Below are 13,508 nucleotides of genomic sequence, written 5' to 3' on the forward strand. Positions count from 1 at the left end.
TATGACATGGGATGAGGGGAAAGATAAGCGCACATCGATCTTATTAACTTGCAAGGGTAGCTAAGGGTTATGCAAAAAAGCTAAAATATACAAAGACGAGCTAATACGCAAGTCGCCCTAAATTTGGCCAATGAGGCTAATGTCTTCCTCGTTGCAGATACACATTTTGAGAGGTGACGAATCGGTTAGGATACTCGTTGTAAATGGCTAAAAGTCTCATACATGTACAAGGTGAAAATCCATAATGTTCGCACTTCTCGACCTATTTCTAGCTACAACGCTTGTCAATGATGGCATGATCGAATTTATGCCTAGGATTGTAGCTGTCACGGGGATTTTTTTGTTCGATCTATAAAGACAAGCACCTTTAATATAAACACCCTCAGGGTCCTTGAAAACTATCAAGACTATATGACGTAACGGCAATTAGCACAATTTCCAGAAAAGAAGCCGAGAAGTATAATAATGGCACATTTTTAAAGCGTATTTGCAAAATTCAAATGTATAATAATGATAAGATCTCTTTTTTGATGTGTCGCAGTTTGGACAGAAGGTATTTTACATTCAGAGCATCTGAATCACTGGAAGAACCTGAATTGGTTTGAATCCCAATAAGGCGGATCAATCAATAACTAGGATATAAATAGGCCTGACGATGTACTGACAAGACCGGATTCTCACCTTGGAAATTACCACCGTATAGTCCGCAAATGAGACCGGCACATAAATTAAACTTAATCATACTTTTCAATCAACTATCGAAGAACGTGTTGGGTGTGTTTGGAATAAGTAAGCGCTAGAGGTCCGGCCTCTACATTTGTAATTAATTGATCGCTTTCTTTCATCCTAATGTGGGGTTTCATAATCGTGTCTCATGACAGGAATATATGGGATGTACCTGTGATGTCACAATTCCTCATGATCTCAGCCTATTTAATAAGAACAGGGAACACATTAATAACTCTTTAACTGCAGCCATGAAAACTACTCCAGTGGTTGCTTCCTTGCTAACTTCAGCGTTAGCACTCAGTCCACTTTCCGCAAACGACTATGGGAACAGAGTACTAGATTGTCCCGGCTATGCGGTCGATGAAGCTCAAACAGAACAGACAGCTAATGGTCTTAAAGCACATCTACAGTTGGCAGGCGATGCTTGCAATGCTTTTGGAGAAGACGTTCAAAATCTTGTATTAGAAGCTACATACGAGACCAAAGAACGTCTCCATATCAAGATCTACGATGAGGTGATTCTTAATGACACTGTGAAAATTATATTAACAATGAAAATAGGAGGAGAAACATTTCCAAGTGCCTGAAGAAATATTCCCGCGCCCTCAATTCGACGTTGACGAGTCACTTAGAGATAACAGTGACCTGGAGTTCCAGTATTCTGACGCACCATTTGCATTCTGGATATCGAGAAGATCCAATGGCGATGTCTTATTCGATACTCGCTTGTCAGAAATACCAGCGTACGGTGAACCATATGATGCGAATGACACTTCAGCTAGTGTATCAGTTATGCCAAACCATAACCTTATCTTCGAGCCACAATACATTCAATTATCCTCAGCACTTCCACAAGGTGCAAACATTTATGGTCTTGGTGAAGCAGTAACACCAAACTACCGTCGCAACAGCTCATACACTCGTCAAACCAATTGGAACAATGATGAAGGTACACCTACAGATACGAACATTTACGGTACACACCCATTCTACATCGAAAATAGAATTAAAGACGGCAAATCATACAATCATGGTGTCTTCATGCTAACAACAAATGGTCTTGAAACATGGTTGCGTGATGGTGTTTGGCAAGCACGCAGTACTGGTGGCATTATCGACCTTTACGTGTTATCTGGTGGTAGTGATGGTGAAAACAAGCCTACTGATGTCATTCGTGACTATGGTAAGCTCGTTGGTAGACCTTACCTTCCGCCATACTGGTCTTTGGGTTTCCATCTGACCAGATGGGGCTACAATAATGACACCCACTTTGAATCAATTTTGAATGCTATGTATGATGCAGGTATTCCTCAAGAAAGTGCATTCTTTGATATAGATTACCTCACTGATTACCGAGACTTCACCGTTGATCAAAACTCATTCTCAAGACTCCCTGAAATCGTCAACAAACTTCACGCTCGCGGACAAAAGTTCGTACCTATTGTCGACAATGCAATTCCAATAACAAGAAATGAATCCGACGTTTACGACTTTTACACCGAGGGACATGAGCAGGACGTCTTCATTAAAAACCAAAATGGTACCGAATACATTGGACAAGTCTGGCCAGGTGAGACATTACACTTTTAATGATATGTACTGATGTGAGATTAGGTTACACCGTCTTCCCAGATCCATACGCAGAGAATGTTGGAAAATGGTGGACCGAATCATTCCAGAAATTCTTCCAGGAGATTCCATTTGATAGTATCTGGTTGGACATGACTGAACCAGCTTCATTTGCTTCTGGTTCTCTCAATGGACTCGGTCCACTTGATCGCTATGAACCAGCAGCGGTCTCGATGTGGCCTGAAGGATACGACAATATCACCTCAGGAAACAGCGGCAACATTACAGTTGATGGTAAACTCACTTACATGCAAAAACCTGAAGAACAAAAGCCATCACGTCGTGATATGCTCAGTCGCCGCATGGGAACTCTTGAGACGGTCGATAATGATCTTGAAAAGCTCACTTTCCCACCTTACCAAATTCACAATGGTGCGCCAAACGAGTTTAACGAGTTGGGCCACAAGACTGTTGCTGCAAATGCTACACATGCTAATGGATACTACGAGTACGATGTTCATAATGCTAACGGCCATATGATTGCTAAACATACACGTGATGCTCTTGATACAATCTATGGAGGAAATCGCTCAATGATCATCGCTAGAAGCAACTTTGCTGGTAGTGGTAGATTCACACAACATTGGCTCGGTGATAACTACTCGACCTGGCAGAGTATGGCAGATAGCATCAAGGGATTATTCCAGTTCTCTGCATTCCAAATGCCATTCGTCGGAGCCGATGCTTGTGGATTTTCTGGAAACACTGATGAAGAACTCTGTACTAGATGGATGATGCTTGCATCCCTCACACCATTCTTCAGGAACCACAATGTTGTGAGTACATTTCATGTCTTAACTTTATGTCTCTAACAATCTGTAGTATGGCAGTATCCCACAAGAGCCATACAGATGGACCTCAACTGAAGAGGCGACGAAGAAGGCGATCAATACTCGTTACCAATTGTTACCATACTTCTACAGTAACCTCTACCAACAGTCAATTGATGGAACACCATTCATCAGACCTTTATTCTATGAATTCCCAACAAACGACGAACTCCTTGACTGGGACAGTCAATTCTTGGTTGGTGACCATATTCTTGTCACTCCGGTCTTAAGTCCAAATGCCACTGTTGTTGAAGGATTTTTCCCAGGTGACGAGACATATTATGACTGGAAGACGCACGCTAAGCTCGAGGTCAATAATGAACATGAAGCAGTTGGCTTAGAAACACCACTCACCGATATAAATGTTCACATCAGAGGTGGTGCCGTCTTACTCCTACACAGCGAGCCAGGAATGACGGTCACTGAGACGACCGAATCACCGTTCAATGCGCTCGTCACAATGAACAAGAACCAAGAAGCTGGCCAAAGCTACTGGTTCGATGATGGACATAGTGCATTCAACGAATCCAATACCTACATCTGGTTCGATGTCAATTCCAGCGGTATCAAGTCGCGTGTTGATGCCAACTCATACGATATCGGTCAACCACTCAACAATGTCGACATTATCGGCTGGAGTGGCTCTGCCCCATCTAGTGTCAAGAATGGTGACCAGGATGTCGAGTTTGAGTTCAACGCTGATACTGAAACGCTCTCACTCCGTGGTTTGAACCATAAGCTCAACGAAAATTTGGATATAGTTTTTGCTTGAGACAATGCTAGTTTTAAAGGCACAGTATAGATGAGATTTACGCTTTTATGCTTTTTTGTACAAGTAACAGAAATGAATGTATCTTGGAATGTTCTCAACGATTATTCCCTTATTGTTTAGGTCAGAGAATAAGTCAAAAGTGAAAAGAAATCATAACCAATATAACATTTCTTAACTAATCAAAGGTCGTATTGATTAATTCCGTAGAAACACTAGATCAAACAGCTCGTATCGTGATGCCATACCAAAACACGGCGGATTATCAATGCTTTTAATTGATCTATAATTGGTATTTTAGAATCTACAATGCTAAGCCAACACCTGTGGTCCTTTGAGATGTTTGATAATCCTTGCTGGGTTTCCAGCTACGACAACATTCGCTGGAACGTTGCCCCTAACGACTGCACCTGCAGCTACAGTGACACCTGGAATAGTGTAAGCCAATAAAGTGAGAATAAATTCACTCACCATCTCCAATTGTGCATGGTGCGATAATGCTCTACATGATTGTGAGTGTTTATCGAAACAATGAAGAAAAAGACTCACAACATGTCCGCCAATCCAGCAATCCCTACCGATTGTAACGGGGTTAGCACGCTGGACATCCTTCTTACGTTCTTCAACGTCTGTCGAATGTCCAGCAGAGTAGATGTGAACTGAAGGGCCAAATGAACAACCATTTCCAATGTGTACTGCACTGCAGTCTAATATAACAAGGCCATAATTGGCATAAAAGTCTTATTTGTTAGTCTAAACACTTATCTCTTTATGCAACTTACATCCCTCAAAGTTGATGAAGACACCATGATCCACTTGTATAGTTTCAATGTAGAGTGTCTTGCACTCTTCTATTGGCTTATCGAATAGTTCGCTAAGCGTTTTGTAATGTTCTTCGCTGCCATATATCTCAGGGAGGTTCTTTAGACTGGACATACCCTCCTGGTATTCAACAGGCGGAAGCTGTATATTATATTTATGTGTTAATTGCCTCGCTCTCTTCTTCACTTTAACCATTTCTGTATCTTCCAGTGATTTATATGCTTCCCCATTCAGAGCTTTTTGGAAATGCGGGGAAGTGTATTTCGATTTTAGCTTTTGCATGAATTCTTCAGCTGTCAATGGCATTTTGAATTTATTGAAAAGTTTATGAAGATAAAGAAAGGGATAAATTCACTTCACTACTACAGCGGTCCGAATCACGGATGCTGGGTCCGTTGTGTGACAAATGTCACTTATAATCTACGAAGCGAAAATTTGGAAATTTGTATCTGTCATTCGACAAAACCTAGATTTAAACCAAATAGCTTTTAAGTTACTCCTAAGCGTCAATTTATTATACTAGTTTCTGTTAATCTCTGTAAACGTGCTCATCTATTAGGTCAGACGCTGAATTATACTTCTAAATTATATAAATTTAGATATGGGCAATTTAATGGAGCTTGATCTAGGTCATCACGGGTTGTGATTTGCTACTTTTGTGGACTATCAGTTCCAGCCTAGTCCCATATTTACGCTGTAGTTATCGTGCGATTGGGCTCGTATAGAAATGCAAAGTATATGTGTGTGTAGTATGTATAATACAAAACGTTGAATAAATAAATTAATGCAAATTATCTCATTCTATAATATCTTCATGAGTCTCAGGTACTTCATCATCGCCCCCCTCTTCACTATCTTCTTCGACGTGTCCATCCAACCAATAGTTAAGCTCTTGCTTTGTGAAGTCGATACCATGTTGGGCTTTCAAGTGTCTACGGAGATCGTATCTTCGAGTATACTTGAATGGACAATGAGGGAGATTATCTAGCTCTAATATTTTCAGATACGGACAACTGATGGTACGTTTCTGGTAAGCAACACCTGTGAATTCCTCAACTGTCATTTTATCTTCGGTCTTATCGACCGTTTCCTCCTCCTTTTTGTGTACTTTCATATGTCGAGCCAATAAATGCTTATGACCAAATGCCTTTTCACATGAGTCACACTGGAATGGTCTTATATTCAGATGGGTTGTGTTTACGTGAACATTTAGCGACTTCTGTGATTTGAACGCTTTATCGCAACCTTCAACTTCACATTTATAGTCTCTACCTATGATACCCCCTCGTATTTTTGCAGACTCATCCTCAATACCTATTTGTTTCTCTATCTCCCTTTGCTCATGTAACTTTAAATGAGAATTAAGGTTGTGTCTGTCTGAAAAAACTTTCCGGCAATCTGGATAAGGACATGTAGCTTTATGTGATTGTTTTATATGTGCCTGTAATTCGGTCCATTTTGAGAATGTCAAGTGAAGGCATTCAGGATGTCCACAGGAGTATCTATCAGCTGTGGTGTGTTAATAAGTGATCAATTGTGAAGTTAAGACCCACATTGATGTACCCTCGCGTGTCTGTCTAATTTAGGTTTACTAACGAAAGATTTATCGCATCCTGGATGTGTGCATATAAAAGGTAATGTACCGGATGGATGGTGCTCTTCTGCCATGTGATTCCGCAATTGGAACTGCTTTGGAAAACCCTTATTACATATTTCACATATGCAACTACTCGTGTGTGTCTTTAGATGTCGCTGTAAATGTTGATTTGTCCAGAATTTCTTGTGACAAATATCACAACTGAATGGTTTTTCATCTTCTGATTTATGAGTGCGTGAATGTGCATTCAGATGATGCTCTCTTGTAAATCTAAGTTTACATATTTCACATTCAAATGGTTTCTATCGACTAACGTCAGAGGAGAATATGAGCAGCTACTATACAGACCTCACCATTGTGTGTTCTCATATGCTCATTCAATTTTGATAATTTTTTAAATTCTTTTTGACAATCATCGCATTGAAATTCACGCTTCCTCTTGACCATCAAGAAGAGAGAAGGAATAAATGTCTGAATTCGTTAATACACCAAAATCTGAGTTGAACGAAGAGCAGATTAGACAGTTGGAGGAATTTGAACTCAGTCAAGGTCCTTTGTCCGTCTTACAACAATCCGTTAAGAACAACACCCAAATTCTCGTCAGTTTGAGGAACAATAGAAAGTTATTAGCTAGAGTCAAGGCATTTGATAGACACTCTAATATGGTTAGTTATAGTCTATACACACTACAGACACTCATATTCTCAAGGTACTCGAGAACGTAAAGGAAATGTGGACAGAAACCCCAAAGGGTAAAGGCAAGCAACCAATCAACAAGGACAGATTCATATCAAAAATGTTCTTACGGTACGTTCTTAATCTCATCACTTTTCTTTACTAATTTCGTTTTAGCGGTGATTCCGTCATACTTGGTGAGCTAACATAGACCGCACCGACCACTTTAGTTAACTAACCCCACAGTACTTCGCAATATCGCTTAAAACACACAAACTCCAACTATATCATGTACAATAACGACTATTTCTTAATATTATACTTTTGCACCTGAGGTAGTAGCAAAAACATCTCTACAATACTTCAATTTGACTAATATCCCTTCCATTTTCTTCTTATCCTCTTTATCGCCATCTTGTTGAAAAATTTCATCAAGTGTCCACCTCGACAAGGCGTAGTCTTTATCAATATAACTAATCAAACAACCACCCATACTCAATATCATCTTCGTGTGATCATAAAAGTTGAACTGTACGACATCATTCGAGAGCTTGAAAACAATGACATTCTTCATCCTATAATACCTCTGCACAAATGTCATTCCTTTCCGCCTCTGCTCGTCAACAAAAGTGTATGACCTCGAACCGTATAATCTTTCGAGCATATAATCCTCAAAGTGTCTCAATATCATCATCTTTGATTCTAATTCTTTCGGTAAAGCGTTTTCTTCACTATCTACCGTATAATTTTTACGTATAGCCATTGAAGATTTACCTTTTGAAGCTATATAATCTAACCTAGTCTTTATTGGTGCTAAAACCATCGATGTGGAATCATTAAAGTAGACACCAACCGTACCATCCGTGAGGGCATAACCCATACCGTACTTATTGCAGTAATCGAGCCAACTGACTATGAAAACCTTTGACGCTGATTCTACGTCTATTTTTTTGTATTCTTCTGGTAGTTCAAACTTTCTCGCTTCCTTCTTGGACAAGAACGCGTTATGGAGATTCTGGTGCATTTCAACAAAACAGCTACTTTTAGATGTTCTCTTAGGCTTAACCTCATTGTTCTCATCTACCGCTTTGGATTTCCCTTTGTTTTTCTCATCGTTGTTGACCATACCACTAACAATCCTGAGCTTCTGGTCAGCGAGCTTTTCTTCGTCAGTGTTAGACTCTTTAAGATTATCGATGTATTTTTTATTTGCAGCTTGTATATCTGCCTTTTGCTTCTTTTGTTGCTCAGCTAGTGCAGCTGTAGTTGCCTGTCTTAACAATGGCTGAGATGATGGCAAGCTGTTCGCAACGATAAGTGGCTGTCTTGCTGAACTCAACAGTGTAGAAATAGGAGAAGATGGGGCGACGGCCTTGTTGAATTCCCTTTCTTGTTCTGCAACTGAGACACTCTCTGTCCTTTCTTCGCCATTCTTGGCGGCAATTGGTCGTGATATGTCTAGTTCAACTTGCTGTCTCAATCTACGCATGTTCTGACGTGATGCTGCGCTCGTCACTGAGCTGAAATCAGGTCTAGATATTCTGGCTGTTGTTGGTATCGATGATGGTGTGATACCGTAGAAGAATGGGTGATCTAAAATTTCATGCAATGCTGGTCTGTCGTCTGATTGATTCGGTTAGTTGTTTATTTTTGACAAATCAAATAACTCACTTGGATCTGGTGTCAAAATACAGGAGATGAGATCTTCAGCTTCCGTTGGGATTGGATCATCGATTGGAAATTCGTACAAGTTGTCCTTTATCCGCCTGACAAGGGTTAGATCGGGAGATGTTTAAAAAATGATGCCTACTTGTAGATCTCCTTTACGTCCTTCGTTTGAAAGGGTGGCTTGCCAACGAGGAGCGTGTACCTATCATCATTAATATTGTCTTTCATTGTTATCGTTTTCATTCTCACATTATGACACCAATTGACCAGACGTCAACCTCAAAACTATGTCCGTTGGAAGTATCAAAGAGTACTTCAGGCGCAATATAATTAGGAGTACCACAAATTGTTCTGAGACAGTCAGTATTTTTACTTGTCAATGAAAGTCTTACTTTTTACGCTCCCCTTCGCGTTCGATAAGAGCAGCCAAACCAAAATCGCCAACCTTAACGTTCATGAATTCGTCCAGGAATAGATTACCAAGCTTGAGATCACGGTGTATTACCGAGTGCTCATGCATGTATTGACACGCTCCTATGAGTTGCACGAGGAAGAAACGCGTTTCCGGGGCGGTATAACGCTTTCTCGAGCGTAACAAATCCATCATATTCCCAGACTTGCATAATTCCATCAGCATATAGACGTTTTCATCATCCTCGAAACATTCCTCAAATCCTACTATATTTGGATGCGATAGTGCTTTGTGAAGTTTGATTTCTGCATAGAGCTAATAGCATAGCGGTTAGATAATTTCAATGTACACAATAAAGTACCAACTTTTGTTCTATTCTTCTTCGATTGGAGCGCAGATTTGGATATCGTCTTAATGGCTAGTCTGTATCCCCGCTCGTCCTCAACTTCATAAACGCGGGCAAATCCACCCTATTTTGATTGTGAATTTGATAAACGACGTATTTTATACCTACTTCTCCTAATAGACCATGTCTTTCGTAGCTTTTACCGCGCTTTTTGTCATGTATAGTCTCTGGAGGAGGCGGACATGTCTCTGATAATTTCGTAGATTTAGGTCTTGGTGGTGATTTCATACTTTAGAATTTAATTCTCTATTCTTCCTATTGTATATCCTTTGACCGTTTGAGTTAGAGATAGGACGGCGCGTCAAAGTTAAGTAAATTGGGAATTTTATACTTTTTCGCGTTATTTCTCACGTGTTTGGACACTAATTGATTATTTTCTATTTGTTTGTACCAACGATAAACTTTTCTTTCCTGGATTGTTATCTTGATATGTCATTTGGCATTTACCTGACAACTACAGCAAGCGGAGAGGATTCTATATTTATTTTAAACAAAAACTAGCTGCGCTTATCACATTAAACGCGTTAAAGTAGTCAAATTCTGTCAGTCTCATATTGTCAGTTCTGGCTTATCAAAAGCACCTAAAAGTGATCGTTAGATCAAGCACAATGTCATATCGTACTGCTCGCTAATATTATGAAATCAATATGACGCAACGGTCCGGTAACTGATATAATAAGACGGTGACAACTTCCGTAACTCCTCTAATCACAACTACAAGTAAGAAACAATGCCAGTAGAGAAATCTAGTGAAGAAATCACAAAAATGCTTAACGGTGAGCCATATTTGCCACTAACTGACCCGGTGATGCTCCAGGTAGGTGTTATCAACTTCTGGTGATAGCTGAGCTTATAAAATGCACAGCTGAAAACACGCACAAAGAATTTACTGTACGAGTTAAATGTGGGTTTCACAAATGAACACAAAAGACTCTGACATTGGTAGCATTACCGACCTGCGAAATACACTCCTGGAATGACGCCAGAGGATATGTTCGGCGGTATAGATGGAAAGAAGTATGACATATTGGCACAATTGTTTGATATACCCCTCGAGAAGGCAAAAAAACTTGCAATCGAACCACCATTCTACTGCGACCATGGCGTATTCATCGAATTCAAAGGTAGCTTCTACTGTAATAACAATACTACCATTCTTGATTCTGCGAAGGTCATAATAGGTGATAGAGTGCTATTTGGTCCAAATGTCTCCATTTACGCCGCGACACACTCTGTTCATGTCGAGGAACGCCTGGAAGAGCTTGAGAGAGGCTATCCAGTCGAAATTGGAGATGATGTTTGGATAGGTGGATCGGTGAATATAGTTTGCAACGCGAGAACTCCTACGAAAATCGGTAATGGTGAGTTGTAGCGCACATAACTTCTGTTTCTAACAGTTGAAGGATGTACTGTCGCCGCAGGAACCACTGTTTGGGGCACATTCCCGGACGTAAGTAAAGTTTATAACCAGAATATCAAGGCTAAGACGCAACAGAATGTTGTTATTGCAGGAAATCCTCCTAAGATCATCAAACATATTAAATAAACTGCATACCTTTACAGCTAACATACATTAACACTTATAAAGTGTAATATAAATGCTTGTATATTAACAATAAAACAAACACAAATGATTATACTACTTATTGCCATTGAACATGGCATTAAGCACATCTGACCAGTCTTCACCGGTAGATAATGATGGCAAAATACTATCTAAGTTAACATCATCCAGGAAATCTGTTCCTTGTCGTTCGAATTGCGTCAGGTTCATAAAAAGGATATCTCCTTGTTCATTTAGATTCCCAGATCTTTGATGTTTCTCCACATGTTCTTCTTGCGCTTGCATGAAGGCAGGATCCAACGGCAGACTTGCTGTCCGAATCACTTGTAAAAGCATATCTAGTGCTCTGCCGCATAATAAGACCCTTGCTTCTCGTTTCCTAAGAATTTCAATGCCCAATTGAATATATTCCAAATCATCTAAGTTGATATCTTTGTTCTTCCGACTCTCACAAAAGCTAAGAATAAGAACGATAGTGGCATTGAAAACACTCCAAGAGAGTAATAGATCGCTGTAGCATGTCCCATTGATATTCTCCCTATCTAGAACTAATTTCTTTTGGATTGAGATAATAGATTTTGAGGCATTTGAGCATATTACCAAGCTTGTAATTCTAAAGTAAGACAATTCAAACGATCGTGGATCAGGTAAAAATGACTTGTATATGTATATCTAGAATCTTGTTAGGATTCTGTGTTTATTATGCTCAATGTTACATACCTGCACCATGTAAAAGCCAATTTTCAGATAACTTCTTAGTTGATAAACTTCCTCATCACCATTAGAACAACTTTCAATACGTAGATCAACAGGAAGCTCGTTAAGCCATTTATTCAAACTTGAATTTAAAGCTGCTATATCTGAAATATTCATAACAATATCATCACCATTCACGTTCTCCTTTAAGCGATAAACCGATCGCAAGATCTGGCTTAACAATTTGTATAGTTGAACAAGTGAGACAAGATACGAGACACTAAGTCTATTCTTAGAGTGAATATCGCCGTACCTATCAGCAGAAGGTAAATCCATGTCAATGTCTCTTTCTGTGAGAACCTGCGTTTTTCCAAATGCTGCCGCATTAGTGACATCGATAATGAAAAGACACCATATGGTTCTCCTACGAGCCTCTCGTTGTCGTTCATTGTTGATACCATGAAATGACTTGCGATGTAAGCCAATATCCTGTGAGAGCATCATCGCATTAGCTTGTGATTGTCAGGTATGTATGAAACGTATGATCATGTGCTTATTTGACTTACTATGAGCGATCCAACCTCCTTTTGGATAGACACCATTCTGCGAATAAACCTGCAGCAGAAAAAATGCTTGTATATCTTCAAGTGATGCTATTGACATGGTCGGATCAATCATTTTTGCTTTTGCAATACCATAATAGCGGTACCCGGCAAGGAAGAGGATGTTTTCCTTCCCGGGAATAAGAACTCGCAGGTCATCAGCTCGCATATGCTGACTACCCAGCGCACAAACCATAATTAATACACTTCCAAAACCCCTTTCCAGCTTGCGTTTTGGAATATCAGCCAGAAACCTTTCGCGATGTAAAAGCGGCATTGAGACATTGACTTTTGTGAAGTAGAGATCAACCAATTCGTACATTAGCGACTCATCTCCGAAATCTTCATGTATATATTCTGGTTTTGTTAAATGAGGGAGGATCTCATCACTCCAGTCGTCACGCCAGTATATCTTTCGCTTGCCTGAAAGTCGTAAGGGATAGCAAAGCATCTTAAAAAATTCCCACTTGATAGAATATCTTGCGGTGTCGTACCATTATATATATTTATACGCTCAATAAGCCCTCTTGCGCTGGATCTGCCAAAGTATCTTCTCTGGTCATCGTTTGAGACTCTATCTTCATTCGATACAAAGATGTATCCTAATCTGTCAGCTATTTCTACGTCCTCATAATCTATCGGGCTAATCGGATTGATATGAGCGCTCATCGTACCCGTAGAGCTACTCGGCGGAGTGTACTTCCGCTTACGATGTATAATGTTGTCTGATGAATTATAATCCGTTTTGAAATCTGGATAGACTTCACTCAATAACCGTTCGTATTCTTCCAACTTAGCTTCTAAGTGTTTGACATAGCTGGACGCAACGTTCTGCTGAGCTGGATTGACGTATGTGCAACTCGCACTGGAGCTAATAGAGCAGTTGCTGCATTCCTCTGGGTGTGTCTGCAAAATATATGACTAGAGTACTTTTACCGGACAGTAGTACCGACCTGGGGACCATCACAGCGTATTTTCTTTCTACGGCAATTATCACAAGCCCGATTTATTTTAGGTCTTTTTATCAAATTGGTATTCATCAACTGAGTAGCTTGACAGGGCGGTCAGTTGTGATAGTTACTGTAAGAGAGGATGTACACGAGTTGAGC

The 13,508-nt window shown here is 40.0% G+C and overlaps 7 protein-coding genes across 7 annotated transcripts; 3 read left to right on the forward strand and 4 right to left on the reverse strand.

The window, feature by feature from the left end:
- The first annotated feature begins 967 nt into the window (after positions 1 to 967).
- On the forward strand, positions 968 to 5,066 carry WALSEDRAFT_30927 (hypothetical protein). Its single transcript, XM_006955981.1, has 6 exons — positions 968 to 1,244; positions 1,291 to 2,299; positions 2,344 to 3,134; positions 3,181 to 4,459; positions 4,507 to 4,697; positions 4,740 to 5,066. The coding sequence occupies exons 1-4, from the start codon at positions 978 to 980 to the stop codon at positions 3,958 to 3,960; spliced, it is 2,847 nt and encodes a 948-aa protein (XP_006956043.1). The 5' UTR covers positions 968 to 977; the 3' UTR covers positions 3,961 to 4,459; positions 4,507 to 4,697; positions 4,740 to 5,066.
- On the reverse strand, positions 2,925 to 5,382 carry WALSEDRAFT_56032 (trimeric LpxA-like protein). Its single transcript, XM_006955982.1, has 5 exons — positions 4,740 to 5,382; positions 4,507 to 4,697; positions 4,429 to 4,459; positions 3,181 to 4,385; positions 2,925 to 3,074 (listed from the first exon to the last, which is right to left on the reverse strand). Exons 1-4 carry the CDS (start codon positions 5,083 to 5,085, stop codon positions 4,270 to 4,272), a joined length of 684 nt encoding a protein of 227 aa, XP_006956044.1. The 5' UTR covers positions 5,086 to 5,382; the 3' UTR covers positions 2,925 to 3,074; positions 3,181 to 4,269.
- Positions 5,383 to 5,532: 150 nt separating this feature from the next.
- On the reverse strand, positions 5,533 to 6,807 carry WALSEDRAFT_59155 (hypothetical protein). Its single transcript, XM_006955983.1, has 3 exons — positions 6,725 to 6,807; positions 6,333 to 6,678; positions 5,533 to 6,288 (listed from the first exon to the last, which is right to left on the reverse strand). The coding sequence occupies exons 1-3, from the start codon at positions 6,743 to 6,745 to the stop codon at positions 5,576 to 5,578; spliced, it is 1,080 nt and encodes a 359-aa protein (XP_006956045.1). The 5' UTR covers positions 6,746 to 6,807; the 3' UTR covers positions 5,533 to 5,575.
- WALSEDRAFT_59156 (Pkinase-domain-containing protein) lies at positions 6,808 to 9,905 on the reverse strand. The gene is made up of 10 exons (XM_006955984.1): positions 9,646 to 9,905; positions 9,497 to 9,601; positions 9,112 to 9,446; positions 8,969 to 9,070; positions 8,862 to 8,921; positions 8,723 to 8,817; positions 7,298 to 8,674; positions 7,229 to 7,248; positions 7,085 to 7,183; positions 6,808 to 7,040 (listed from the first exon to the last, which is right to left on the reverse strand). The coding sequence occupies exons 1-7, from the start codon at positions 9,763 to 9,765 to the stop codon at positions 7,368 to 7,370; spliced, it is 2,124 nt and encodes a 707-aa protein (XP_006956046.1). The 5' UTR covers positions 9,766 to 9,905; the 3' UTR covers positions 6,808 to 7,040; positions 7,085 to 7,183; positions 7,229 to 7,248; positions 7,298 to 7,367.
- Positions 6,844 to 7,317, forward strand: WALSEDRAFT_26911 (Sm-like ribonucleo protein; the record flags this gene model as incomplete). Its single annotated transcript, XM_006955985.1, has 4 exons — positions 6,844 to 7,041; positions 7,086 to 7,183; positions 7,229 to 7,248; positions 7,298 to 7,317. 4 exons carry the CDS (start codon positions 6,844 to 6,846, stop codon positions 7,315 to 7,317), a joined length of 336 nt encoding a protein of 111 aa, XP_006956047.1.
- Positions 9,906 to 10,267: 362 nt separating the features above from the next.
- WALSEDRAFT_67065 (trimeric LpxA-like protein) lies at positions 10,268 to 13,370 on the forward strand (the record flags this gene model as incomplete). The annotated part of the gene is made up of 8 exons (XM_006955986.1): positions 10,268 to 10,354; positions 10,403 to 10,441; positions 10,484 to 10,898; positions 10,941 to 10,987; positions 11,033 to 11,773; positions 11,822 to 12,309; positions 12,364 to 13,305; positions 13,353 to 13,370. The coding sequence occupies 5 exons, from the start codon at positions 10,268 to 10,270 to the stop codon at positions 11,081 to 11,083; spliced, it is 639 nt and encodes a 212-aa protein (XP_006956048.1). The 3' UTR covers positions 11,084 to 11,773; positions 11,822 to 12,309; positions 12,364 to 13,305; positions 13,353 to 13,370.
- WALSEDRAFT_59160 (hypothetical protein) lies at positions 10,280 to 13,407 on the reverse strand. The gene is made up of 6 exons (XM_006955987.1): positions 13,353 to 13,407; positions 12,364 to 13,305; positions 11,822 to 12,309; positions 10,484 to 11,773; positions 10,401 to 10,441; positions 10,280 to 10,352 (listed from the first exon to the last, which is right to left on the reverse strand). Exons 2-4 carry the CDS (start codon positions 12,848 to 12,850, stop codon positions 11,177 to 11,179), a joined length of 1,572 nt encoding a protein of 523 aa, XP_006956049.1. The 5' UTR covers positions 12,851 to 13,305; positions 13,353 to 13,407; the 3' UTR covers positions 10,280 to 10,352; positions 10,401 to 10,441; positions 10,484 to 11,176.
- Between the last annotated feature and the right edge of the window lie 101 nt (positions 13,408 to 13,508).

Source organism: Wallemia mellicola (assembly GCF_000263375.1).
Source record: "Wallemia mellicola CBS 633.66 unplaced genomic scaffold WALSEscaffold_1, whole genome shotgun sequence".
Classification (NCBI taxonomy): Eukaryota; Fungi; Basidiomycota; class Wallemiomycetes; order Wallemiales; family Wallemiaceae; genus Wallemia; species Wallemia mellicola.

What these genes read in the sequence shown, in the direction of transcription:
- WALSEDRAFT_30927 (XM_006955981.1), top strand. Translation starts at nt 978, where the DNA reads ATGAAAACTACTCCAGTGGTTGCTTCCTTGCTAACTTCAGCGTTAGCA. An exon ending in ATATCAAGATCTACGATGAG is followed by an intron (nt 1,245 to 1,290) that starts GTGATTCTTAAT and finishes CAATGAAAATAG; the next exon opens with GAGGAGAAACATTTCCAAGT. An exon ending in CATTGGACAAGTCTGGCCAG is followed by an intron (nt 2,300 to 2,343) that starts GTGAGACATTAC and finishes ATGTGAGATTAG; the next exon opens with GTTACACCGTCTTCCCAGAT.
- WALSEDRAFT_56032 (XM_006955982.1), bottom strand. Translation starts at nt 5,085, where the DNA reads ATGCCATTGACAGCTGAAGAATTCATGCAAAAGCTAAAATCGAAATAC. An exon ending in CTTCATCAACTTTGAGGGAT is followed by an intron (nt 4,698 to 4,739) that starts GTAAGTTGCATA and finishes CTAACAAATAAG; the next exon opens with ACTTTTATGCCAATTATGGC. An exon ending in GCTGGATTGGCGGACATGTT is followed by an intron (nt 4,460 to 4,506) that starts GTGAGTCTTTTT and finishes ACAATCATGTAG; the next exon opens with AGCATTATCGCACCATGCAC.
- WALSEDRAFT_59155 (XM_006955983.1), bottom strand. Translation starts at nt 6,745, where the DNA reads ATGAGAACACACAATGGTGAG. An exon ending in TGAGAACACACAATGGTGAG is followed by an intron (nt 6,679 to 6,724) that starts GTCTGTATAGTA and finishes GTTAGTCGATAG; the next exon opens with AAACCATTTGAATGTGAAAT. An exon ending in ACACGCGAGGGTACATCAAT is followed by an intron (nt 6,289 to 6,332) that starts GTGGGTCTTAAC and finishes AACACACCACAG; the next exon opens with CTGATAGATACTCCTGTGGA.
- WALSEDRAFT_59156 (XM_006955984.1), bottom strand. Translation starts at nt 9,765, where the DNA reads ATGAAATCACCACCAAGACCTAAATCTACGAAATTATCAGAGACATGT. An exon ending in CGCGAAGGGGAGCGTAAAAA is followed by an intron (nt 9,071 to 9,111) that starts GTAAGACTTTCA and finishes TGACTGTCTCAG; the next exon opens with AACAATTTGTGGTACTCCTA. An exon ending in GACGTAAAGGAGATCTACAA is followed by an intron (nt 8,818 to 8,861) that starts GTAGGCATCATT and finishes AACCCTTGTCAG; the next exon opens with GCGGATAAAGGACAACTTGT.
- WALSEDRAFT_59160 (XM_006955987.1), bottom strand. Translation starts at nt 12,850, where the DNA reads ATGCTTTGCTATCCCTTACGACTTTCAGGCAAGCGAAAGATATACTGG. An exon ending in AGGAGGTTGGATCGCTCATA is followed by an intron (nt 12,310 to 12,363) that starts GTAAGTCAAATA and finishes GACAATCACAAG; the next exon opens with CTAATGCGATGATGCTCTCA. An exon ending in TTGGCTTTTACATGGTGCAG is followed by an intron (nt 11,774 to 11,821) that starts GTATGTAACATT and finishes ACAAGATTCTAG; the next exon opens with ATATACATATACAAGTCATT.